Raw genomic sequence first — 27,087 nt, forward strand, 5'->3', positions numbered from 1 at the left:
TTGTGTTGGAGTCCGCAGATGGGGCCTCTCAATCTTGAAATGTGGGCTCTCCAAACCATGAGCTAAGTAAATGTCCTAAATTATAAGTAACCAGCTTCAAGTATTTTGTTATAGTGACGGAAAACAAATTAGTGTAAATATTGACAAACCCCCTCTTTTATAACTTCCCTTCTGTGATGACACATGTATGTGTCTGTACACACAACTCTGTAGACAGCTGCACATGCAAGTGTAAGGGCAGAGGTTAAGTGTCTGTATTTCCTCATAAAGAATCTATCCTTTTGTGAAACAGGGTTACAAAGTGGCCTGGAACTTACCATGTAAAATAGGCTGGCTGGCCAGCAAACTCTTTCTCTTAAAGTTGCTCCTGCTAACAGAAAATTACTTAAGCAGAGCATACATCTTTAAGACTGAAAACTGGGGAAAAGGCATTCCCCATTGATTTCTTATAAATGGTCAGTTCTCAGCATCTTCAGCTGCACCATTCTCAAGACTTGATCTAGTTTGTCTGGCGGCTGACTCTTCATGTATCTCAAAGAAAATCTGCATACAACTGCCACTCAGTAACGTTTAGTCATTGCAAGGTTCCTTTGAGCCTTTGCAATAAAGCAAACTTACAAATTGAATTTTGGTGAACCTGAGTAAGTACTGTCTACACATTTTATTTGAGTTCTTGTATTTATTTTTGAGATATGGTCTTACATAGCCCAGGCTGATCTTGAGGCTTGCTATATAGTGGAGAATGACCTTGAACTCTTGAGTCTTCTGCTTCTCCCTCCCAGGTGCTTGGATTATATGAATGCCCCACAGCCCACCATTTATACAGTGTTGGAGATAAAACTCAGGACTTTGTGCATGGTAGCCAGACAGACACTTCTTTACCAGCTTAGCTCTATTCAAAACCTCTTCCTTTTCTATTTCATTATTTTATGCTAACAATGATGTTTTTATTTTTTATTTTTTTAGATTTATTTATTTATTATATATAAGTACACTGTAGCTGTCTTCAGATACACCAGAAGAGGGCATCGGATCTCTTTACAGATGGTTGTGAGCCACCATGTGGTTGCTGGGAATTGAACTCATGACCTCTGGAAGAGCAGTCGGGTGCTCTTAACCGCTGAGCCATCTCTCCAGCCCGATGTTTTTATTTTTGGTCTGCATCTCAGGTGCATTTCACTTCAATAGACAGTGTTTTGGCGGTCTAAAGCAAAACTAAACAAAACCAAAAATCAAAATCAAACAAACAAACAAACAAACAAAAACCCCACAAGTCTTTCTTTCCTTCTTCCACTTCAGTCTGATGCAAATGGAAGGCATTTTATGGCCTGAAACCCACAAAATAAAATTTCCTAAGACCTGGTTTTACCTGTACTTCACTATGCTTCCCACACCTTTCAAACATGTGCCCTGCTCCTGATGCAACCTGTCCGTTCCTTTGCATTGCTACTGTTTTTAACATGTTACACAGACTATGTAGGCAGAGGGATGAGTCTCTCTCGGTAGCTGGACATGTAACAACACGCAGACTCAGGCATCTTAGGATGGTTGCTCATAGACTGACCATGAGCACGGAAGAAACAGAGAATGGATCCACAGAAGATGTACAGAGAAGGAGAGAAAAAGATAAACGTCCAACGTCTCTACACAGGATCTCAGTACTCCATGTGGCCCAAAAGTATTCTGAATCTCACAGCCTGAGATACTCAGCGTGACTTTCTTATAGTCTATATGATAAATACCTCACTCTCCTTTGCTTAATTTGGCTCAATTAGCTGCCTATAACTCAGATCCACAGAGTTCTAATTTATGAGTCCACAGGTTCTGTCTAAATGAGCCAAAGCTTCTAATTCTGTTGGAACTGTTCTCTTGAATGCTCCTCTGTGATCTGCCAATTTTTATGCTCGGAGACTACATTTACAAACACACCTCCATGGCTTACTTTGCTTGTGAGTGAGCAGGTAGCACTTCCTACTGGTTGCTAAAGGGAACAGATGGGATGGGAATGACCTCATCCTTCTTTAGCTGGGGCCAAGCACAGACAAGATGCCAAACGGTGCCAAACAGGGCATCCTTCCCCACACCCACCGCGTAGTGAGTAGCACGCTCATGTTTTCATAAGACCTGTAGCTTTGCCATTCCACATAGTGTGCATAGAGAAATCTCATGGTGAAAATGCATGTTCACTGTTTCCAGAACATTCTTTCCTTGAACGTATAAGGAGTTCTATGTGGGGATATGGGCTTCTGTACATCTATCCATATTTTTATAATATTAATGTTACTAGATAACAATGATTAACAGGGACTCTGATAGACACCCCAGTAGAACTTTTATAGAAATAAATAGAAATATGCAGTTCTAATAATTCTATAAGTACAGTTATGGGTCTTTTTTCATAATAAATATGTAGATGTTAACTAATCCCCTTAACTAGTAGCTTAAAAATAACACGACTGCTCAAACTTTTGCTACAGAAAGTTTCTGTCCTCCCAATATATGAATGAGAAGTTATACTTTAATGTGATGTCAATAGGTAGCTAGATCATTAGACCATGAGGATAAAGCCTCATAAATGGGATGAGTGCCTTTATTAAAATACAGAAGAGAGCTTGCTTCCTTTCTCTCTGCCCTCTGTCCTGTGGGACTATGAGGAAGACTCATCGGAACTCAACAATGCTGGCATTTCTTACCATCCAGAAATAAGTGAATTGACTTCCTACTGGTTAATCCACTTGTCTATGATTCTTCTTCTAGGGAAAGCCCCAACTACAGAACACCTAACTCTGTAGCTATCCTCCACATAAAACACTACATTATACCATGTGTTATTTAATGTGTCCTCTTTCATCGTAATGGCATTAGCTCCATAAAGCATAGATTCCTGTAGGGCATGCTCCATGGTTTATTCATTTTAATAAATTCCCAAACAATTAAATACATTATTAAAGTAGCAGACACAGACGTTTGTGAGTGAAGAAAATAAATGACTATTTCTTTGTTTGCAAAGTGATATTACAAACAGGCCTGTCTTGGACCATTCTGAATGATCTCATGAGAATATTTCTAAATTCATTTTAGACCATAAGGGTTGTTAACAAATGAGCCACAAAACTTGGGGAAGTTGACTACCTCTAAATCACATAACTCCATAATAAAAGGTGACCCTTGATTCAAGCAGGATTATCCTCTGCTTAGAAGTCATGGTGTAATCTGATCATTGTCTCAGTTTACAACTCAAAAGAAGAAATGTAAATGTTAGTTGGGGATTTAGCTCAGTGGTAGAGCGCTTGCCTAGCATGCGCAAGGCCCTGAGTTCGGTCCCCAGCTCCGAAAAAAAGAAAAAAAAAAAAAAAAAGAAGAAATGTAAATGTTAAAAGTAGCTATTTCTGTGCTATTTGTGTATTTAGTATGTCCTTGATATGTCCTCGGCATGTCCTTAAGCTATTTGTCTTCTTGGTATGTCCTTTGCTAGGAAAAGAAAAGGCAGAAGCTCATAGTGACCCCAGTTTGCTTCCCTTGGTGGCAAGCAGACTGTATTTATCCTTGTCTACCTGGGGTCCCCCACACTCCTCACTCTTGAGCCAGGGGCCCCTCTGGGTGACCTCCCATTCTAGCATTCTCCTCCACATTCAGGGCACTTCGAGAAAACGTTCCTGCATATTATCTCTTCTATTTTTTTTATCTCTTTTCCCATGTCTGCACTTTCTCTGTGTGGTGTGTCCTGTATGTTTCAAATGTTTTGACAACTGTGCTTCTTGTCCGCAACTCTTGCCGAGACCTTCATTTTGATGACCAAACTTAAATTTCTAAGTAGCCCATGGGCACCTCCACTTGGGTGCTCTTACAGCATCGTCAGCCAGTGACTCTGAAGGACATCTCCTCCCCTCCCCCTGTCCCACCGCAGCCTTTATTTTCATTTCCTCAGAATGCAGGTTTTATCTTCCAGGATAAAAATTTGACAACCACAGCATTCTACTTTTATTTCTTGAGCTCAGCTCCCTTAACTGCTCTCTTGGTTCAAGTGAATCAAACTCAGAAGGAAAAGAAGAGCAGTATTTTAAATTCGAGTTTCACCCCGGTTTTTACTTTTAAAACTTAAAAACTTGAAATTGAACCTCTGATACCTGATCTTTCGGTACTTAACCTTGTCCCATAAAGCTCGTAAGTGACTCTGACTCCCCACAGAAATCTTCACTGTACCTTTTGGTTAATAGAAAAAGTATCTAACATGGCACCAAAAACTAGATAACAGCTATGGTTTCTCTTCTTCCTGTATCTCTAGGTTTATCCGCTGGCTCTATCCTCACACCAGTCCATGTGCTTCCTTTGTATCAGAGCACATGCTATGGCCCAGAAGTAAATGAACATGGTGTGATCTTCACTTCCGCTGTTTCCTACACGTGAAACAAGCCCATTGTAGAGTGATTTATATCACTGAAGAAATTCACTCACCTGAAGTCCAAGCTACAGTACTATTAAAAACACTCTCCAAACCTTCCCTAATTGCTACAGGATAAGAAGATAGTCTTTTATGCCTGGACATTAAAATACCATGCAGGTCCTTCATGATTCCTCCTATGGGCTTACATTGGTCTCCTTTACTGGATTTCAAGATCGCAACTGTCAGTGCCTTGTTCTTATATGTTGACTCCAAAATTTTGTGTAGCGTTATATCAAATATTAAAATGTTTCTAAGTTTACAGTTAAAACAATAATTGATTAGACAAATGACAGAATCGATTGTACAAACCGCTCAGTAAATATTACTATCAAATAGTAAAATTGGATAACAAATGCTTCAATAAAACTGCCCTTTTTTCTGGGAAATGAATAAAGAATTACACTAATGTTAAAGAGTGAGAGGTCCTTGTTCACAGAAAACCGGAGAAGTTATATATGCAGGATTGTCATTTCAATGGAAAGAGACATTTACCTATCTTTCTCCTGGCATCTGGAGAAGCATATAGTTTACAACCTGGTGATCTTTTGCTATTTCTAGGACAGGCCTCACATGTATCCCTCAGAATATTGTGTTTGCTTGTCTCAGACTTTCCCCACTAAATCTTCAGCATTACTTCTTCGCCATAAAACCTGTTCTTCTGAGAGATGCCATTTCCCAGACCAATCCTGACTCCCACAAACATTATGTTTATCTCAGTCATTCTCCCTAAACCCTAAATCTTGAACACTATTTCCAAGCCAATAGCACTCATTTTTATGAAAGGAGCCAGAGTAGTTTGTAAAGAATTTCAATGTAAACATGTTTGGACTTTGTTGTACTCACAGGACTGAGATAATTGTCATCAGCAGATGCTTCTTCCCCCAAAATTGTGCTGTACTTTAGTATGGCTAAAATAAATGACTTGGGATCAGACTTCAGAAGTTTGGCCCAGTAACTGCTTGCTAAGTCGGGCCAAGTTGAGTTTCTTTCTTAACTCACCTGAATCATTTCCCTGCCAGCTTGATGGCTTGCAGAAAGCCCCACAAACATAATCTCAGACTAGTAAGACTTTTCATCTTGAGCCACAATAGGGCGTGTGTTCTTACCAGAGCAGAGAGGTGTAGACTGGGCAGTGATTCACTGTCATACCTATTGGCTCATGGTCAGGTTTCTCTTCTTAATCAAAGTAGGACAGAGAAACCCAAAGTTGGCTGGGGGAGATAATGACTATTACTAAAGACAAATAAGATTCCAGTAGGGAGCTATTTGATTTTTTTTTCTGTCACTGTGATAAAACACTCCAACAAAAAGAACTCAAAGAAGAAAAAGTTGATTTCAGCTCTCAGATCTGAGTTACAGTTCACCATAGCAGGGAGGTCACCTCAGCAGGAGCCTGAGAGAGCTGGTCACATCATACTCCTAACTAGGAACAGAGAATAATAAATGCAAGCAGACTCTTACTGCATGCAATGCCCGGCTCATGAAACAGTGCTGTCCACACTTGGAGTGGGTTATCCAGTTCAATTAATTCAATTAAGAAAATCTTTCCTAGCCTAACCCATCCAGACAATCTCAGTGAGATTCTCTTTCCTGGCAATTTTATGTTGTGTCAAGTTGTCAATCAATACTGACCATTACACATGTGAGTCGAAGGTTATTCTCTTGGTACCAGTGTATTCTTGAATTCAGAGAAACAAAAACAAGGCAAAATGAAAACAACAATAAAACAACCCCATTCAAATGCTTAGGGAACATTGCAGCGCTCTAATAGCTCCCATATGAACATGTGCATTAATGTTACTCTCATATCAACATCATATTTTCATTGTCATCACAATTCACTTTTATGCACAATTATCAACATAGAAGCTCAAAGGCCTGTATTGCAACTTTTCATCTCCATGAACTATCAAACTGGCCCTCAGTTTACCTTAAATGAATGTACTAAGTAACTGATGAGTTTATGTCAACTTGACACAAAGTCAGAGAGGAGGGAGCCTCAATTGAGAAAATGCCTCTTAAAAAAGCAGACTGTACACAAGCCTGTGAAACATCTTAATTGGTGATTGATGAGGGGAGGGAACAGTTCAGACTGGGCTGGTGGTCCTGGGTTCTCCGAGAAAGCAAGCTGATGGGCTGAGCATGAAAGGGAGAGCAAGCCAGTAAGCAGCGCTCTTCCATGGCTTCCAGATTCCTCCCCTGCTTGAATGCCTTACTTGATCTACTCAAATGATGAACAGTGGAGGGTAAGCCAAATAAATACTTTTCTTTCCAAATTGCTTTGGTCACTATTACATCACAGGAGGAACCTTAACTAGGACAGCTAGTTAACTTCAGTTTATTTAGAAGGTATCTTGCAATGCTCATTGAAGAATGCTACTAGTATAACTGTTTTTAAATAAGCATGTTCTTTCAGTTATGTCACATCATTGTGGCCTTAATGGGAGGCCATACCCAACTCATGCTTCAGTTATCACTTCTTTATGAAATACCCTGCCTAAACGGGTGAAGATTTTGAGGCCTGTGTATTGGCTCAGGACTAAATATCTTCTGATTTAAGTGACTCTGCAGGGCACACTAAAGAAAGTACAATTATGAAAAGCCAATATGCTCCAGTTCAAATCTTCAGTTCCACCAGAGTCTTACTATGGCAAAATTCAAAGTATTTAAATAAATTTGGCACTACGAGCCACGTGCCCCGAACTCTCCCGTGCACTGGGGAAACGGGCTGCTAAGAGAATGTCTCTGGACCGGGGACCCCCAGAACAACTATAGACCATGTGGAAGACACCCATTATGGTGTCTGAACAGATTGCTGAATACCCTCAGTGCACCATAAATGTGGGAACCACACATTCTGAAAGCAATACGCCCATTGGGGAACACGTTGGCTAGAGTTTCAAACCCTCGCTTTTGTTGTAAAATCTGCCCTCTTTTTCCTGCTGCAGAATATATTAGATTGTTTCTGGTTTTGTACCTTTGGAGACAAACCAAAGAAAAAGATGGCAATACAAAAAAAAGGCAAAAACATAGGCACTGAGGTTATTGTTATATTTCAGAATTACAGTCTTGTGGAGAGTTATAACAGAAGCAAGAGGAGAATAAATAAGAAAACTGAATAATCAAATTATTGCTTTTTTCACAGAAATTTAGCCCCAGATACCCACTGTGGGTCAACTCATTTGCCTGGAACATATTGAAAGAGCTACAAGTTAGGAGTTACCATTATTAATTGGAACTAAATTTATCACCATAGCACCCTGGTAAGGCTTATTAAATTGTAGCTAATAGTTAGTTTACTGATGAAAGCAAGTATTACATGACAAACAAATCAATAAGCTCAGATTACATTGAACTTTCCTTTGAATGACAAATCCCAAATGAAATTAATTTGTAAAGTCATAATTGGAAAGGGAGTCTTCTCAAATTATGGGGAAAGCAGTTTGGGTGTGGGAGGCTGGTCCAAATGTACAGGGATTCTGGCTGCTTAAGAAGTGCCAGGCATCACTCACATAATGTCAAAGAATTCTCTTGCATCCCAGTAGCAAGCCTAAGGCTCTTTACTCACAGTTCTCTCGATCAGTATTCCTACCCATCCACTGAAAACCATATTCCCAGACACCAGCTCGGGACATCTCAATCCCACAGACTCTTAGAATAACTTTGAGAAATGATGCATGATCAAAACTTAGTGCTTGTGAATATTCCAGTTTGGAGTGCCTCTGCCCCAGTGTGTGTGTGTGTGTGTGTGTGTGTGTGTGTGTGTGTGTGTGTGTGTAAGTTTGAATGATTTGTGATTTGTATGTGAGTGTATTTGTCAGGTACACATGTACATATAAGGGGATATTCACTCCTGTGAGAGCATGTAGGGACTATAGGAGTACAGGAGGATGTCTGGTGTCCTACTATGATAGTCTAGACTTTATACTCTCGTCTGGAGTCTCCCATAGAAGCTGGGGCTAGGCTGGTAGCCAGAAAGCCTTAGCAACTATCTGCTACTTAATAGTGCTGGGGTTACAGGTACACACCATTCCTGATTTTTTAGGGGTTAGTTTTTTTTTTTTTAAGATTTATTTATTATGTATAAGTACTCTGTAGCTGTCATCAGACACACCAGAAGAGGGCATTGGGTCTCGTTTACAGATGGTTGAGCCACCATGTGGTTGCTGGGATTTGAACTCAGAACCTCTAGAAGAGCAGTCAGTGCTCTTAACCACTGAGCCATCTCTCCACCCCGGAGTGATATTTTGTTAACTCAGGCCCTCATGTTTGTATAACAAGTGCTCTCATCCACTAAGCCATCTACCCAGCTGCAAGGATATCTTCTTCCCTGCTATTTTGCTTCTCTCACCCTTGACCACTCTTAGTGAAATAAGGTGGTATTTCACAGCTGTCTGCTGTGGCTAATGGTTTGTTTGTTTATTTACATATTTATTTACTGCTCATGTCATGGAGCTGGAGGTTTGCTGTTGTGCTAAGAACTCTCTGAAAGTCATTTCTGATGGGACACTGGGTAAAAGAAAATTCCTGACAAGGAGAAAAATATTACTAGGTGTAGTTTATGACCAGTCACTTGTAAAAGACTTAATATGAGAAATAAACATGAATTTTTGGCTTTACTCTAATGCTGCTAAGTTTTAGGGATATTTTTACCTGAATTAATGACTATGGATCTCAAAGATGTTTTTGTTCCCTAAAGAGTTCTGTATCACAGCCACAAATTATGTGATTTCTGAAAGATGTCTGTGTGTGGCTTAAAAAATATAGAGCTTACTGCACATAGATCCTTAGATGTATGTTAAGATAAGATTTTATACCAGTTTAAGACTTAGACAAAGACAGGGTGAGGGGAATTGCCCTGAAAGTTACATACATTTGTAGAAGCCCCATTTCTTTAGCCACACAGAGGCAAGTGATATCTCTCTCACTATCTGACTTACAGGGATATAACAGTTACAAAATGTCATTTCTGATGTAACTGTTGTTATCGACATTCATTTAAAAAAAAACCCATCTCAAAGAGCAAATATAATCCCACTAATGATGAAATTGCTGAATTATTAGAAAGTTCTATTTTCTATGGAATTCCAAGTATCCATGTCATTTTTTAAAATTATAAATATTTCACAAAAATGTGTTTTCATGAGCCTCGTCAAGATAGTATGTACAAAACTTTAATAGAATCATGGAATACATATGAAAGTAATTATCATGGGAAGTTTATTACCCAGAATACCAGAATGTTAATTATTTGGACTTTTATGTTCAAGTTTAGGTTTCCTTATTTGTTTGGCTTTGGAAATAAAAAGAAAAAATTATTCTAGAGAGATGGTTCAATGGTTTAAAGCACTGACTACTCTTCCAAAGGTCCTGAGTTCAATTCTCAACAACCACATGGGGGCTCACAACCATCTGTAATGGGATCCGATGCCCTCTTCTGGTGTGTTTGAGGACAGCAACAGTGTATTCATATACAAAATAAATAAATATTTTAAAAAATTATTCTGATCATAACCATGAAGAAGAGCTGTCTCAATTCTTGTATAATGCTGTGAACAGGTTCATTGTGGTATGTATTAAAGTTGAATAAAATAACCGTAATAAGACAGTTGCTTTAGGGATATCATAACAGGATATGCTTGCTGCTCTATTGCAATCCAGTTTTGAAGTGGCAATCTCTCTACCACACCTAGCCTCTTACTCTCCACCTCAGATGGTTAAAAGCATGGTTTCAGAATAAAAATAAATCAGAAGCTATCTTCAACTATGGCCTAAACTTTCACTTAGAACTCATGTTTGCCTCTCTGGCCCGGACCACAGCACATTTATTTCTCCTTAGACTGGGAACCCACAACACAGGAAAGATGTTCCTGATAAAACTGCAGTTTGAATCTCAAGAAAAAGCTTTGGTCTCTGTCCAGCATTGCTCCATGATTCCTGCTGTTTCAAAGGAGCGGGATCAAAAAGCACTCCCCATTTTATATCCCTAGTGCAACCGTGAGGTTTGAAAAAGATTGAGTGGAAGAAAACAAGAGAGTTTGGACAGAAGGAGGCTGAAAAGAGAGGGAATGGTGCAGGAGGAGAGGGTGTGTGGTGGGGGAGAGACAAAAAGGGAGAGAGACCTGGAACCCCAGATTAGACAACTCACTTGGCATTCCCTGCCCCGGGCTTCTTTCTCCGGAAAATGTTGAGGAAGGTGTTGGAGCGGCACGGCAGTTTGCCATCACCGACGTGCATGCGGACAACATCAGAGGTCGTGAAGGCACTGCGGACGTTCCTCTCAGGTTTGGCAATGATGATGTACATCTTCGGAGTAAACATGCACCCCAGGGCCACCGTCACACTGAGGCTCACCGCGAAGCAGGTAGTGATGATCTTGTAGTTGCTCCCAAAGTAAATGGGAACGAAAGCCAGCCAGATGATGCAGGTAGTGTACATGGTGAAGGCGATGTATTTAGCCTCATTGAAGTTGGCCGGCACGTTGCGGGTCTTGAAGGCATAGTAGGTACAGCTCATGATGAGGAGTCCATTGTAACCCACAGGGGCCACTACACCCAGGTTGCTGGTATTGCAGATAAGGTAGACTTCCTTGATACTCGGGTAGGACAAAATGGGCATGGGAGGCTCCATGATGATCAAGGTCACCACTAGTGTTAGCTGTACACTAATCAGAATGGAGGCTATGATCACTTGGGCCCAAGCGCTCATGAATCTGGGCTTCCGGGTGCAGATCTTCTTCTTGCTGCCAGCCAGGATGCGTGCAATACGATTGGTTTTGGTCACTAAAGCAGAGTAGCACATGGCAGAAGAGAGGCCAACTAGGAGGCGCTGGAGGTAGCAGGATGTGGTAGTAGGTTTGGCGATGAGGGTGAAAGGGCACACATAGCCGAGGAAAATACCAGCCAGAATGATATAGCAGAGCTCCCTACTGGAGGATTTGACCACGGGTGTGTCCCGGTACAGAACGAAGATGAGGGTGACAAACAGCGTCACGAGGATGCCCAGGCAAGAAAAGGCGATGGCTATGATAGATTCTATGTCACTCCACTCAAGATAACGGACAGGAATGGGCTCACAGCCTGCAAGGAGAAAAAAAAAATGATTTTAATCAGAATCTCCGATTTCTGTTGAGTAATTGTGCGGGTGCCTGCCTGTTACTGGAGGCATAGCTGTAAGTCATTTCCTTTATGATTTGTGGTATTTGTGTTGTTACAAAATCCCTCCATGTTACTCAGAGATTGCCTTCCCTTCCCTGGATAACCATATCTCCAAACGTAGTCTCATTACACTCAGATGTGACTTACTTGAACTTCTAAAGAATCTTTTCCTTCAGCCCCAGCATTGAAAGCAGTTGTCACTGTATTGGTGAAATTTAATTCTACATTTTTTGAAAAAAAGAAACGAAGTACAAATATCACAGTGATAACAAAATAGAATATGTTAATAAGAAAGAAACTAAGATTTCTTTTTATTTTACACAGCCCTTGTCTGTAAGCACTTAGGGCTTACATACACATTTTGGCATTAGCAGAGTATTTTACGCATACTATAATTTGCATTTTGTAGACAATATTCACATCTTCTTGTTTACCACACATTTTTGTATTGCTTAAACTGCCATGTGCAGTCTGAGTCTGGGGGGTTGGAGCTTTGAGTTAATAGGCCCTGATAGACATGCCAAAGAATGAAATCTCCCTCTACACCTCTCTGGAGTTGTGGGCATTGTGCTTCTAATTGCCCCTTATTTTTCTCTCCTAATGGAGAACAAAATTTGTTTTGCATTTCAGAGTGGAAAAAAAATGCTGTCATGCTCAGGAGACAATTCTTTATGAAGAATCTTTGTTTGGTCTGGATAAGTATTTCCCAAAAGTGTGATACTGGAATTACTTTAATGAATCTAGAGAAAGACTGTCTGTTCTATAGCCATAGAAGGGGACATCCCCCAGGGGATCAGCAGAACCAATTCTACCTCTGTTTAGCCCATCAGCATTAATCCATGGACATGTTTTTGTCATCAAATGTTGAGTGTTAGCCATCACTTCTGATAATCAACCAGCTGGGAGAAAGCTCACATCGACACAGGAGTGCCAATCAATCAACCACAATGTCACACGAATACTTGCTTAAGCCCACAAGCTTATGTCCTGGAAGCTCTTCAAGTCTTAAACATCACACTGTCTAAAACCCCACAGAACACATGCATGCTATCTGCACAGAGGAGCTTTATCTCTCAGGGGTATTCACGTAGTATGTAGTCAGCAGAAAATTTAGCTTTAGTGTCCTTCCTGATTTTCTTTTGTTGTTGTTGTTGTTCTTCTTCTTCTTCTTCTTCTAATTCACATATATTCTTGTGGATTTTTCAGTATCCATGAGGAACTCACTCCGTTCTCCCAATAATAGCAAATCTTAGAGATGGGCAAGACTTTTGTCCGAGATGACATTTGTATAAAACTATTTAGTCTCAGGACCCTCCAGTGGTACTGAATATGTGGATCTTTGATCTCATATACTCTTATATGCTGCAAACTATACTCTTATCTAAGATGATATAATATTTGTACATAACCTACGGACACCCTCACATGTGCATGCTAAGTATCTGATCTGTATCATGCCTAGATTACTTATAATACCCAGAACAATGTAGATACTATGTAATTAGTTATTGTGACATATCATTTTAAGAATTAACGAGGAAAATGTTGAGTGCCCATGTACACACATGCACACACACACACACACACACACACACACACACACACGCACGCACATACGCACACACATCTGCATATATAACCATGTGGTCTTACAGAAATGACACCAGTAACCATGGAATAATTAACAGTGCCCTAGTCAAAGCAAAATGTCTTTGCCTCAGGGTTTCTCCCCTGACCATGTGGAATCCAAGATCTAGAATTGACAGATAAGATGGCTGAATAACTTCATTTTTTGCCACCATTCATGTTTCTAGAAAATTCATCAAGATCACTTTAAAGGTCTTCATTTGCCAAAATACTGGAGGTGCTGAGACCAATAGGTCACTCGCTGAGTTATTTTTCTGACTCATGTTTTTTTCAAATTTCTCAAATTCCTAAAGAACAGCTCTCATGCTCAAGCCATTCCATATACTACATGTGAGACAGCCCCAACAGTGTCCTAAATAGCAAGGTTATTTTCTCCTAAGATTTTGTTATTCTTTCATTGTGACTAGTATACCATTAGCTATACAATGGTTACATGTGTCAGTTCTATAAGGCTATAGTAGTTACATATACACTTAACATATGTAGCCTTTTCCCTCATTATTTCTTAAACAATATAGCAAGATAACTATTTACAGAGTATTTACTTTATACTGAGTATTATAAGTAATCTAGAATACTGAAATACGTTATTCTATAGCCTAAGAATTTATTAATTTGCTTTTGCTATTGTTTACTTAAATATACAGAATTACTGCATTTATTTTTTGAGAGGGTATATTGGTTTTGTTTTGTTTGTTTGTTTATTTATCTATTTACAAGTTTGCCTTATCAAAGAGACATGATCCAAGTCAGCACTGGGTAGTCACCTTTAGAAATTATTAAGCTAGTGGCAAAGAGAAGTGACATATGTGACAGCTCCCATCTGTAGTTTCAATATCTGAGAGAGAGAAGGAGGAGGCGTGTTCTTAGTTCAAGTCCAACTTAAACTCCAGAGCAGGAAGGAAAGAAGAAAATAAATGGCTAAAAATCATGAAGAAAAAATTTCTCACACCCATCCAATGATTTTCCTCCATAAGCAGCCCTAACACTCAAGAGTTCTCTCTTCAAACTCCTAAAAGGACTAGGTCCCTAAACATTTCAACTTAATGAAACTTTAGGTATCTTGGATTAATAAGGCCACTCTGATAGTAAAAAAAAAAACAACCCTTTGTCCTAAGTCATAACTAACACTTTAAGATTGTTATTAAAAGACTATCCCTTTATTTTCTGGAGCAAAGTCTTAGAAACGTAGATGGGATGAGTTTTCAGCTAAGAGGCACTGTAGTTCTTGAACATGGTCAAATCAGAACTCCACAAGATATGAAAATACCAACATACATGCAATTTAAGAAGTAGCTCTGGCCTCAGAGTCCCTGTAGAAAACATACCACACAGAAACAAGGACTAGAACTCTGCATATAAATGCAGACTACCACAGGACCTAGATGCTCACAAGTCCATCAGATGAGAAGACGATACTCTGCTCTAGGCAAATCTACAACATAGCCACATATAATATGGAGCCAAAGAGAAAAGAACCAAATTAATTAAGCTTTTTTTCTTAAACTAGTGCTGCTTTCAGAAAGAGTTAAATTTTCAGAAGTCAGTAGCTTTTGGCCCTAGAAAAGCAAGAAAGAGTAAATTGCCCAGTCAGCAGCTTTTGGCCCCAATTGCCAGTTCCATACCCCTTTTACTGCCTTCCTTTGGAAACTGGATACCAGGATAGACCTGGTCCCCTTGATATTTGTCTTTGTACAACTCCTGATTTTCAATATGAACAGGCTGTGATTTGTTTCTCATATCAGAATATAGCAAAATTGATGAGATGTCACTTCTAGAATAATATTGCATAAATGCTAACTTCTGTCTTGCTAGCCATCATTCTTGCTGACCCTCGTAAACTAACTTGTCTTGTTACTGTGGTTCATATGAGAAAGAACTGAGGGTAGTTTCTGCACAAGTACCCATAAAAAAAGGAGATCTTCATCCCAATAACCAATGGGAATTATGTTGTGTGTGTTTTTTATGTGAGGGTTTGAGTGTAGGAAAGTGTACAGCAGCTGGAGACCCTGGGCCACCTCCACAGAGTTGGAATGTGTTTCCGCCAATATCTAGCATATATCTTGGAGCACTGTGGTGCCGGACCTAGGGGAATAAAGGACAACCATACTTTTTTATTTTTTATATTTTTACAACAACAAATGGTGAACCAACCTGTGGGCTAGAATCCAGTAGTAATCCTATGAATTGATAGAAAGTTTTTATTTTCTAAGAGAAGGCCAGCATCCTGTTAAGTCATGTCATATCTCAAGGGCAAGACTTTAAACAAAGAAACAGGGAAGTAGCCTGGGCTGGCAGGCTATAGGTCCCCTGCTGTGTGATAAATAATGGCAGATCAGAGAGTTAGAGATTAAAAGCTGCTTTTTAAAGAAAGTTCTTTAGAAAGTCTTTCAGGATACTCATATTCCTTGTAACGTGGGCTCCACAGGAATTTTGGGTTGAAATCCTAGTTAGACAAGCTACTTCTTCATTACAGGTATTATTAAAGGGTGATTAAGTTTGTTCTTAGAAAGAAGAGAGTAAAGAGATTACCTGAATCAGGTGGAGATTTTCACCCATGGTTCAGAACTTAGATAGGGAAAAATTAGTCACTAACTCCAAATAGAGAGTTGTAATGAATGTCTGTAACACCAGGTGGAGTGAATGCAGATAAATATCATACAAGGTATTAAGGTTAAATAAAATTCTGTGGCTCTGGGTAGAGAGATTAACAGATGGATATATTTTAGGCTAAAGTCCTGGTTTGATACATTGCTTATTGGTATTAGAATTGATAGAAGGTGTTTAGTTTGCTTTATGAATTACCCCACTAAAGGCCATATGACTCGTTGATGCTGGCTAGCGAGGGTTTGTGGTTACTTTTGATATTTACCACAGCAGGAGGCTCAGATTCTCTTAATGTGGGCTCAAAAGGGAATTTTGGGTTCATTTCCTGATATCACAGAGTACAAAAGCCTATCAAGCTCATTGTTTAGCTTACTTCCTTTTATAAAAGTTGTTTAATGTTCATAATGTGTGTGACTTTGAGTTTTATGGTTATATTATTACTCTGGGAGAGAGTGCAAGATACAAGTTTTCTGGTTACAGACTAAGGAACGTAGTATCTTGGGAGAAAGATTTTGTCTTTGTGATTTTAAAAAGTGTGATTAGGCTCTGGAAACCTCACAGAGTCATACTGATCAGATTTGATAGAGGTAGACTGCCTGAAAAATTAGATTCAGGAGAATCAAACAAAAAGATATCTCGATTCTAAACTTTTGTCTTGAGAGTTGTATTCTACAGAGTGTGCCTACTTGGATTCCTGGTCTCAAGGACTTTCAGCTGAGTCCAGTCAGGACACATCTGGCTAGAGCATTTGTTTCATTCTTCCTACCCCTTACCCCTAAGGATATCTCAACACCCACGTACAGCTTGAAGAAGTTATGGAGGAGTCATCGTCCCAATTCCCTGGACTTTTGTGGGGCTGAAAGTGGTTATTCTAAAGTTGTTTTTATGAAGGATTTAAAAATGGTTGTAATTTAACAAGAAGGAATTAGCTAGATTGAGTTGTATAGTCATAATCTCATTTGGTAACTAAGCTAAAATCATATCTTTGCTTTGGTAAAGAATTTATTTGTTAAAAAAGTTTAAAAGTACAAGGTTTAGAGCCAGTCCTTCTATTGATGTCATCACAAACTTCTGAGTTGATTACACATGTGATTTAAGGGCCAAATAGCAAATTCATGGCTCTGAGTTTGTGAGAGTACTTTCAAGATAATATTTAAGATATAAAACAGTAGTCTAGATTACCTTATATAGATAGATGGTTTTCAAAAACATCAGAAATCCACAAAATATGAGATTTAAAGTTATTTATCTTTTGTTGAGACATATCTGCTCCTAACAGTTCCCTTTTGGTGGATTTAATGAAGAATTTGAACATCTCTACCTCCAGGTGAGGCAATACTTGTGGCTAGGCAGCCACTGGACAAAACTGCCTGTTTCATCTGCAGACTATACTGTCCAGAAAAGGACAAATCATGCAGAATAGTTGACTGATAAACCCTGCCGAGACAGGGTGATCAGCCCTTAAAAATCTGCATTTCAAGAGTCTGTCAGTTGATTTTGGGCCAGAAGGTTGAAGACTTACATTCACATATTGTTGACAGGGGACTGTGCTAGTGGAGATTTGTCGCTACAACCTCTCAGTTCTGGAAGTCATGTTAGACTTCCTATGTGTATAGATATTTGGTCATTCAAAGATTTCTGACATGGTTGAAGACGGATAGTTTTGTAAACAACCCAAGCTGTTTAGCATTGAGAAGGATAATAAATTTGAAAGGGTGGTTTTTCAGATGGCATATGATCTCAAACCAGGATATAAGTCAGGTATAGAATTATAGTCTTTTAGGATAGGTGACAAGGTGCTTTAGGTAATGGACAAAATGGACTGAGTGTTGAGTGAATTGTATGTTTTATAAATTGTAGAATGGTAATAATTGTACTCAATTTATATATAAGTGAAAAGGCCTTTTAACTGGACAAAAAAGGGGGAAATGTTGTGGTTTGCCCTGGGGTTATCTGTATTTTGATGCTAATTCCACTGCCCCAAGTACAGCTGCCTAGTCAGTACTCAGGACTCAGGTGACTTCACCAGAACCTTCTCCCCATTAAATTTGTAAAATACAGGTGAGGGGCAGGTACAGGATAGAAGGAGGCCTGTCATTGGATGAGAAGGAAGGATGGGTAGAAGAGAAGTTTGAAGGAAGAGGAGGAGACTGGAATGGTAGGAAAAGAGACAGGACGGAGAGGGCAAAAAGCCATGGCAGGTGATATTAAGATTCCACTCTGTGTATTTACAGGTTGTCATTAATGTTCTTAAGGGATGGATGGTACTGGGTTTTGTATGTTTAGGTGGACAACTATATCTTATCACTTGGGTAAAAGGTTATTGTGTTACGTGTTCTTTTATGTGATAGTTTGAGTGTAGGAAAGTGTACAGCAGCTGGAGACACTGGGCCACTGCCATGGAGTTGGGATGTGTTTCCGCCAAGGTATCTAGCAGATATCTTGGGGCACCGTGGTGCTGACCTAGTGGGGATAAAAGACAACCCTACTTTTTATTTTTTATATTTTTACAACAGAATTATATCCTACAAACAACCACAGACACAGTTTTGAAGCCTAACTTTCTCCTAACATCAGGTTATTATACCTAGTCTTGTGAAAATACCTCAAAGCAGAGGACTAACTAAAACCATGCCTGGGTTCCCAACCCACAAAACTGTGTGGTAGTAACTATGTGATGCTTTAAGCAACTAGATTAAATTTGTTATATATAAAAGACAACTAATTCACATACTAAGCCATTTTCTTACTTCAAGAGTCAACACTTAGACCCTTGATGTAATAATACTATTACAATTATAAACCAAATTAGTTGAAATATCTTTAGGCCTTGTAACCTATCATTAAATCTAATGTGTCCTTATGTATTAAATTTCTTTTACTCTCAATAAATGCCCAACATTTTCTGCTACTTAACTAATTGTAAATTAATACTGTATTTCCCTCCTATTTTCTACCCTGCGATAGTCACAAGAAAGTAAGTTTTAAAATCTTAACTGATGAAGCAGAATCTCCAGATTATGTTTACTTCAAGAAGAATTCCCACACCCAACACGAATCTGAGAACTCAATACTAGCCCTTAATTTACTGTCTTTCTGTTTGTGCTGTATTAAAAATAAAGAAGGAGTCTTTTAGGGTTGATAAGCAATAAGCAATCTGGTTCCTATTATAAATATTGTGTCCTAATCTAAGTTTTTATAGTAACTGGAATTTGACATCATCTGTGGTCTGCAGAGTTGATAAAATAAAAAGGAGTAAAGATATCTACTACTTGTGTACTTAGTGTAATTCTTTTGCTCTTATTTAACATTTGTAGAAACTATAGTACTGAGGATCAAACCTTGGATTCTTTTTTTTTTTTTGTTCTTTCTTTCTTTTTTTCAGAGCTGGGGACCGAACCCAGGGCCTTATGCTTGCTAGGCAAGCGCTCTACCACTGAGCTAAATCCCCAACCCCCAAATCTTGGATTCTTGCACCCTAGTCTCGTACTCTACAACTAAGCTACATCCATCCTCCGAAACATTTCTTTCTGAGTCTTGAAGTGGTTTCTAAAAACAGTAATGCCAATTGTTTGGTTTTAAGTATTACTTAAAATAATTGTTGCCATAAAAGTTGATTCAGAGTACAAAATATTATGAAAATTATGATCACTATAAAGTATGTTAGAAAGAGCTTTCATAGATAACCAAGTGATATGAAAGGACTATTCTAATTCTTTTAAAAAAAGTCCTTATCAAGAATCTCACGTAAAAGAAAATAATTTGTTCATAATGGGAAATCCATGTCTGGTACTTGAATACAGTCAGAAACACATTGACTTGGAAAGGTTGTCTCTAGAGAGATTTTTGTTACTGTTGTTCAGCTGAATTGACATAGTGTCAAACTACCGTGTAAATATTTTAGCATATACCTATAGACAGGTACTAGTCTCAGCCTTGACAGTAGTGAATGAGGAGGCTCATGGCTACTCAGTGTGCTGAGAATAAGTGATGGTTGAAGACTCAGTCCTAAACAAGACATTTATAACAACCCCAGTAAAGTCTGATGAATATGGTAGAAACGAGGGTGGAGAAGAGCTAAGAACTGCCATCTTTGAGTCGTAATGGAGCCATTGCAAAAGGGAACACTGTTCCTGCACAAGACTGTCCTATTCCATAGTCAGCTTTGGGAGGCTCATGAAGTCCTACCCTCTCTACTGACACCTTGGCTACTAAGAGATCCTAGAAGAGGGAGAATCATTATCTAAACTGGATACCCACTGGTGAGCCCAATCAGTCTTCGGTGAATAGTTCCAAACCTATAGCCATGCAGACGACTCTGGTAAAGCTCAGTGGATGACAAAACAAGCAAGTAAGCAAGCAAACAAACAAAATGTGAGAAAGGGGTTTGTAGGAGGATGTACAGGGCCAGGGAAGACATGAGGGAGGGTGAGAGTCATCAGACTGCTTTATATACACATATGAAACTGTCAAAGAACAGCTTTGACATGATGCCTAAAGATGATTGTATGTCATATTCATGTATACTTTTCCTTATCGATTTGAAGCTATACAAAGCTGACTCCATCTTTACTGTTTCCCCTACCAGTGATAGGGACCCATTTAAGCTATGGCTTTTGAGACAGTCAGCATCTCTATTACAGCGGCTTAATGATAACCAGCAATAACTGTTAGTTCGAATCATTTAAGAAACGATATGTAGGCAAGTCACACTCACTTCTCTGATACATTTCACAAGAGGCAAGGATTCCATGAGTTCACAAATCTGAAAAGAAATTCAGAGGCTTGCAAAACACATTCATGAAATGCTTTCGTTTAAAAGCAACATGTGTACCACAGCAAAAGACGACCGGCGTGTCAGCACCGCCATTTGAGGGAGATGCAGGTACAAGCTCTAATTCATCCACAGAGAAGCCCTGTTCAGAGTGTGCACTGCCAGATCTGTCTGAAGAGCGCCAGCGTGGAGACAGCTCAAGGCAGGAAAATCAGTCAGGCCTCTCACTGAAGGGTTGCACTGGCTGTCACCAGGGATATTTCAAAGTTTGCATCTTACAAATTCCTGCTCCTATAACATTGTCAAAACTCAAAGAAAAATACCTCTCCACAAAAGGCCATAAAATTGTCCAAATCTAGCTACACAACTGCTCTGAACAGTGTACCACGCACCATTAAAAGAAAATGTCTTTGTCCTTGAAGCAGACCTGGCATTCTTGTGCAGTAACTGGAGAGGCTTATCATAATAAAATCCCAAGCACAGGTTTACCACTCCACCGTGATCACTTTTGCTACCAACAAGATGCATGACTCTGCATATGCGGAAGTCAGGCTCTTGAATGTCAATCAGACCCCCCTCAAGCCACGACCACCTGGAGCTTATGAATAAGTTATACCTTGAATAGATTTCTTAAAGATTGGCATTTCCCCCTCTTTGCTTTCCCTGGATTCAGACATCTTAAAATTGGGAAGCATTAGATTTGCCATCTCGAGGAAATTGATTCTGATACCCAATTCTGTCATACATGTAATGTTAGTGAGATTATGACTCAGTTTTGAAGAGTTAAAGTTATGGCACTCCTGTGTGAGAGCATCTTACGGCATCCTGCAATAAATGACGAGTACTGATTTAGCACACCTGACCCCCACATACAGAAGAAAACTTAAAAGAGTTGTTCGTATGACATCCAGAGCTCCCAAAACAGGACAGCTTGGCAAACATCCAGGGCCATTCAGAGAACCAGAGGCATCATACAAGCTGGCCTTTAAGCAGGCTTCAAATCACTCAACAAACTCAGACAAGTGGTAATAACTCCAATTCCAGGACCAGAGGCTACTTCTCATCTGTGAACCAGATATTTCAGAGTTTTTAATATCCAAGTGCATTAGGGGGCTAAATGAAGAATCATATTTCTTCCTAACTAGGTCAAGTCATACATAACACTGATTAATAAACAGAGGCAATTATTATTTTACTCCAATTATCTTAGAGAAATGTGTGACATTCACAACACTACTTCATGATAATTTTACCAAAATTCTTACCACAATGTATGTCTTTAATATCAGTTGCCTACAAAGTAAGTATCTACTTATAATTCAATGTATAGCTTAGATATTCATTCTATGAAGTTCCCTTTTCCTTCCAAGGAACAATAATTGCTTCTTGCCATTTATTCATATGACATGGTACACAAGGCCGTGCTGTGAGATTTAGCTCACTGTTTACTTATTGATCTCTTGTAATGCATTTTATATGCTTATGTGTTTGCCTCAGTGTCTTTGAAAATATCTGGGTACAAAATGGTTGGTAAGACATATTGTAGAAATAAACAGGTAGATAGATAGGTAGGTAGGTAGATAGATAGATAGATAGATAGATAGATAGATAGATAGATAGACAGATAGATGACATAGATGATAGAGAGACAGATAGACAGATAATAGAGTAGAGATAAATAGATAATAGAGTAGAGATAAATAGATAATAACATAGATGTCATGGTGATTGGCAAATGGAGACAATAAAGATAATTTCTCTGCTTTTTTTTTTAATGACAAATTTAGTACAGACTGCCTTTTAAAGAAATTTTTATACTATTTGGTATTTTAGAACAAATTAACATTATTGCATCATGTTTAGTTGGTCTATGAATTATTAAATTCCTGTCAAGTCCTATATCATCATGGGAAATAATCATGTTTATGAATCATAAGAATTGAAGCATAAAATATATGTGAAGAATTAAAATACACATACCCCAGAAGAAAATGCAAAAAAGGCTAAGAGCTCCAAACCCACTTCCTTTGAGAATTCAACAATGTTTCTCAGATGCAGAAAAAAGATAATGAATATTTAAATCACTTATAAATATTTGTTTTCATTGATGAGAATCTTTGCCATCTTTAAGTTGACTTCAGTACATTTTTACAAACCTTATCTTCAGCAGCATCAATCATTTCTCAGAGAAAATTACTCCTTATTTTAACAGAAATTTTATATTAAAAAAATAAACATCCATCAAAATAAAATACCCACTGGAAGCCACTGTCTTTATTCTTCTGAATATTTCTACTGATTTTTGGTATTCTTTACCAGTGGGGTTTTCCTTTTCAGAACTACCACTACAATGGCAACACCAAAACCACATGGCCATGTGCTGTGCTCTCGCTCTGTGTTTGACATGGAACCACGTAAGTGACAAATGGGATCTAAGTTTCCTCTCATGTGTAAAACTAATTAATAGGAATGTTGAAACAATCAGTGTAACTAACACATAAGTATAAATTGGTACAAGAGATGTGTGTTCTGATGATATTGAGGGTAACAATTACGAAATTGTATATATAGTGGAATAGTAACTGGCAGTTGAAGCAGCATGAGCTGTTATGTGACTCAATTCACTGGAATGTTAAGGTTATCTTTATGTGTACAAGATACACTTAACAGTCAGTCTTTAGAAAGGACACTGTACTGGCGTTCGTGTAATTTATAGTCATGGAGATTTCTTCCACGTTTTGTCAAGATGAAGTCCTAAAGAGGAAGAGTCATCTGATAATATGTAGACAATAGACTCATGGTGGAGAAATCCAATGGATTAAATGTATAACTGTGTTCCATCGTGACTACTGGGTGTAGTGGTATAGCCCTGTAACCCCAGAACTCTCAGGGAGGGCTGAGATGGGAGGTCCCTCATTTTAAGGCCAGCCTGGGCTACGACATAGTCTGGGCTGTACAAGACAAGTGTGATTTGGTCTCAAATAAACAATCAGAAAGTACCACAACATACTAAATCTTTTTTTTAATAGTTGTTTTAAAATTTCAATGTGTGTGTCTGTGTGTGTGTCTAGATGTTTGTGCCTATGTGTGCACTCACACATGCATGCACTCATCACGCCTAATAAACACCATGATACATGCAACGGTTGGAAAGCAACTTGTAAAAGTTTCTTCTTTCCTTTCTGTGGTTCCCAGGAATTGAAATTCTGTGAGACGTTTTGGTGGCAATCACCTTAACCCACTGAGGCACTCACTCTACCAGCCCTTTAAAATGTATTTCAAAGTTTAGATAGAAGTTCTTTTTCATGTGTGAACAAAGTCCCAACTCATATGAAAACAGAGCAGTACAAAAGGCTCAGAAAAGTTCAAAAGCATGCAGAGGAGGAAAAACCTCTTGCCTCTCAAATTCAGCACTTCTGCTTTCTGAGAACAAACCCAGAAAGGCTTTTACACTCCCTTCTGTCAGCTGAGCTCTCCCTCAACTAGCTGGAAGAGGGGACTGGGTGCTAGGTCAGCTCCAGCTCTCAAACACGAGGGCTTTTTGAGGAAAAGTGGATGAGCAGGAAGTGTCAGCTGTGGAAGAGGAGAAAACTAGAGAGACATATGAGTGACAGGGAGGCCTGAGTCCGAAGGAAGATCAGAGAAACATGCGTGTGCCATCGGTGCCTACAACCCTTAAGTAGGTGATAAAGTTATTGGATCAGGAGGGAGATAAAGAGGTTCACGGGGCAACTTTTGTGCTGACAATTGCATTTATCTCCAACTTCTCTATTGAACAGACACAGATTATGACACAGCTACTGGGTGTTAGCTTTTCCCTACTGCGTTCTTTTTAAAAATACTTTTGCTTTCTCCGTAAGCCACCTGTAAAAGTGGCTCAGTACTCTCTTGACCCAGAAATCCCTAAAAAGTTCAGTCCAAATAAAAGGTTGAGATATTCACATTCACCTAAAGGACACATGTGACATTAGGCCTTGAAGAGAATGCATAGCTAGAACAGAAAAAGGAAACAGTTGAGAGCTATGACTTTAAAGGAGTGATGTGTAGTGTTTCCGTTGGGTAATGGTAGAGTTGGTAGGTATGCCTACGCTGGCAGAGAGCAGGGCAAGAGGCGACACAAATCAGTGGCCCCAAAAGTACTCTGGATTCTGGTGACACATGTTTGAAAATGTGCAGAGTGATGTTGAGCTGAAGAATCTAGACTGAAGTTCCATACTCACGGACACATCTACATGAAGGAACCACCCAGAATGTACTGCTGAGGCAAAGGAACGTGTGGTGGTTAACGCATGCATGATCTTTCCCCTGCTGATTCTCACTGAACAGAGGCAATGTTGTTCCTAAGCCAGAAAAGGAGGCTCCAAGAAGAAAAGGCTACCTTGGGAAACAGGTAAAAGAAACAAAACCTTAGGGCACCAGAATGAACTCGGCATAAAATAAGTACAAACACAAGTTATAAAACCATTCTTTTATAACTGCATATGTATAATACTCTTTGATCAAGGTGTCCTTCATTTACCCCTTATTCCCTTTTATCGGTTCTTTCTAAGCCCCCTCCTTTGATGTAGCTCTGTGTGTATTTAAGGTTGGGTTCGTGAACAAACAAGGGCATTCATTGTGTCCCACTCCAGACCTAGAGGATGAGACACTGGGGGAGGGCATTTGCTGGCTAACTTTTAGGTATATGAAAACTTTCAAGCTAGCTTTTAGCTAGAGAATTAAGAAAACATGAGAGAAAAATGTGTCATTAATTTCACTGGTGTACTTAAAAATATATTCTGAGGGGTTGGGGATTTAGCTCAGTGGTAGAGTGCTTGCCTAGGAAGTGCAAGGCCCTGGGTTCGGTCCCCAGCTCCGAAAAAAAGAACATATATATATATATATATATATATATATATATATATATATATATATATATATATTCTGATATTCTGATCTAACTTGCTTTCTTTGGAAAGGGTCTTTGTACCAAATGATTTTTGATACTCACTTAGGTTTGACTCTAACAAAGCTAACGTTTCATGAGGTTGTGCCATTTTAAGTATAATTTTAGCTATATGACCTAGTTCTACTGATCTGACCATTTTTTAAAACTATATTTGGGGAAAGCCATGCATTTAACTTTCATATTTTTCTTTAGAATCAAGCAAAAAGCCAGCAACCATTAGCATTTTCACCTCTTCTGAAGATTTTCAAAGGCACCCAGGGAGTCATGGGATCAGGGGTTCACGGCTTGGCTTCCTCGACTCTTTTGCACACAGCTGTGTGCCTTGAGGTTTCTTCCACTTCCTCTAAGATGAATGGTTAGTGCGCCAAGCCACTATTTAGCCACGTGCCAAGGTTTCTAGGACTCTAGACTTAAAACTTCTGTGAAATATTTTTGAAACACTTCTCTTGTGAGTTTATACCAGGGACTATGAAAACAAAATTAACTGTATGAACAAATGTTTGTTTAAAGGTTTGTTTAAAGGTGTGTGTGTGTGTGTGTGTGTGTGTGTGTGTGTGTGTGTGTGTGTTGTATGTGTGTGCACATGCACAGGGCATTCAAATGTCAGGAGCAAAAGACTAGGATTGGTGTTCATTTACCTATGAATCTTTAGGGATTGGAGTAGCAGCTTACATACACACCATGATATCCAAGAAATAATAGCAAATAGAAATTCAGTGGACTTGAAATGCCTCCCAATAACATTTTGAAAAGAAGAAATACAAAATATCTCTGAAGCAGAATATCCTACCACATATCTACACATGTGTATTCAGGTGGAAATGAACTACATTTTTCAATGTAGAGCATGAAAACGTCAAAGGGCTCATACGCTGTGCTCTACACTGCAGCTCTACGGACAAGCTCTACAGAGTGTGTAGCAAAGGGCGGTAGTGAAAAGAGGCAGCTGATTAAGGAGTCCCATCAGGAGGACAATGCTTCAAGGGAGCCTGTTCCTACCTGTGAGCTCTGCGTTGGGCCACCACCCCAGGTCACAGGCTCTGCAGGTGAACTCGTCCTGCACAAACTCATTCTCTTTGCAGGCCGTGCAGATCCAGCAGCAGCTCACTTCTCCTTTCCGTATGACCTACAAGACAGGAAGGTGTTGCTTACTGAGAAGTCGGCTCCGCAGACAAGCTCCTGTTTCAGGTGAGGACTTGTCTTCACAATCACTCTGAGAGTCTCCTGACTGCTAAATAGACCTGGGAAAGGTTTGCAAACCCCATGAGCGCAGAGATCAGGAGTGGAGGTCGACACATTGTACCCTGAGTTTGGAAGCCATTTGGTAGCAATTTCATACAAAGTGAGTATGCTATGGGCTACATTATTTCTTTAGCATTTTTAATTAATAAGAATATAAGCAGGACATAGTGATACACGCCTTCAATTCAGGACCCAGGAGGCAGAGGCAGGTGGATCTCTGTGAAGTCAAGGCCACCCAGTTTACATAGTAACTTCCGGGAGAGTCAGA

General features: G+C 39.3%; 1 protein-coding gene across 4 annotated transcripts in view; it reads right to left on the reverse strand.

Moving 5' to 3' along the window:
- The window catches only part of Grm1 (glutamate metabotropic receptor 1), a 394,837-nt gene that overhangs the window by 22,408 nt on the left and 345,342 nt on the right, over positions 1-27,087 (reverse strand). For all 4 annotated transcript variants that reach the window (XM_087613360.1, XM_087613363.1, NM_017011.2 and 1 more), the window contains 2 exon segments: positions 26,577-26,703; positions 10,593-11,523 (listed from right to left, as the gene is read on the reverse strand). In XM_087613360.1, coding sequence (XP_087469486.1) covers positions 10,593-11,523; positions 26,577-26,703 — 1,058 coding nt within the window.

This window comes from Rattus norvegicus, chromosome 1, assembly GCF_021556685.1.
Source record: "Rattus norvegicus strain SHRSP/BbbUtx chromosome 1, alternate assembly SHRSP_T2T, whole genome shotgun sequence".
Taxonomy (NCBI): Eukaryota; Metazoa; Chordata; class Mammalia; order Rodentia; family Muridae; genus Rattus; species Rattus norvegicus.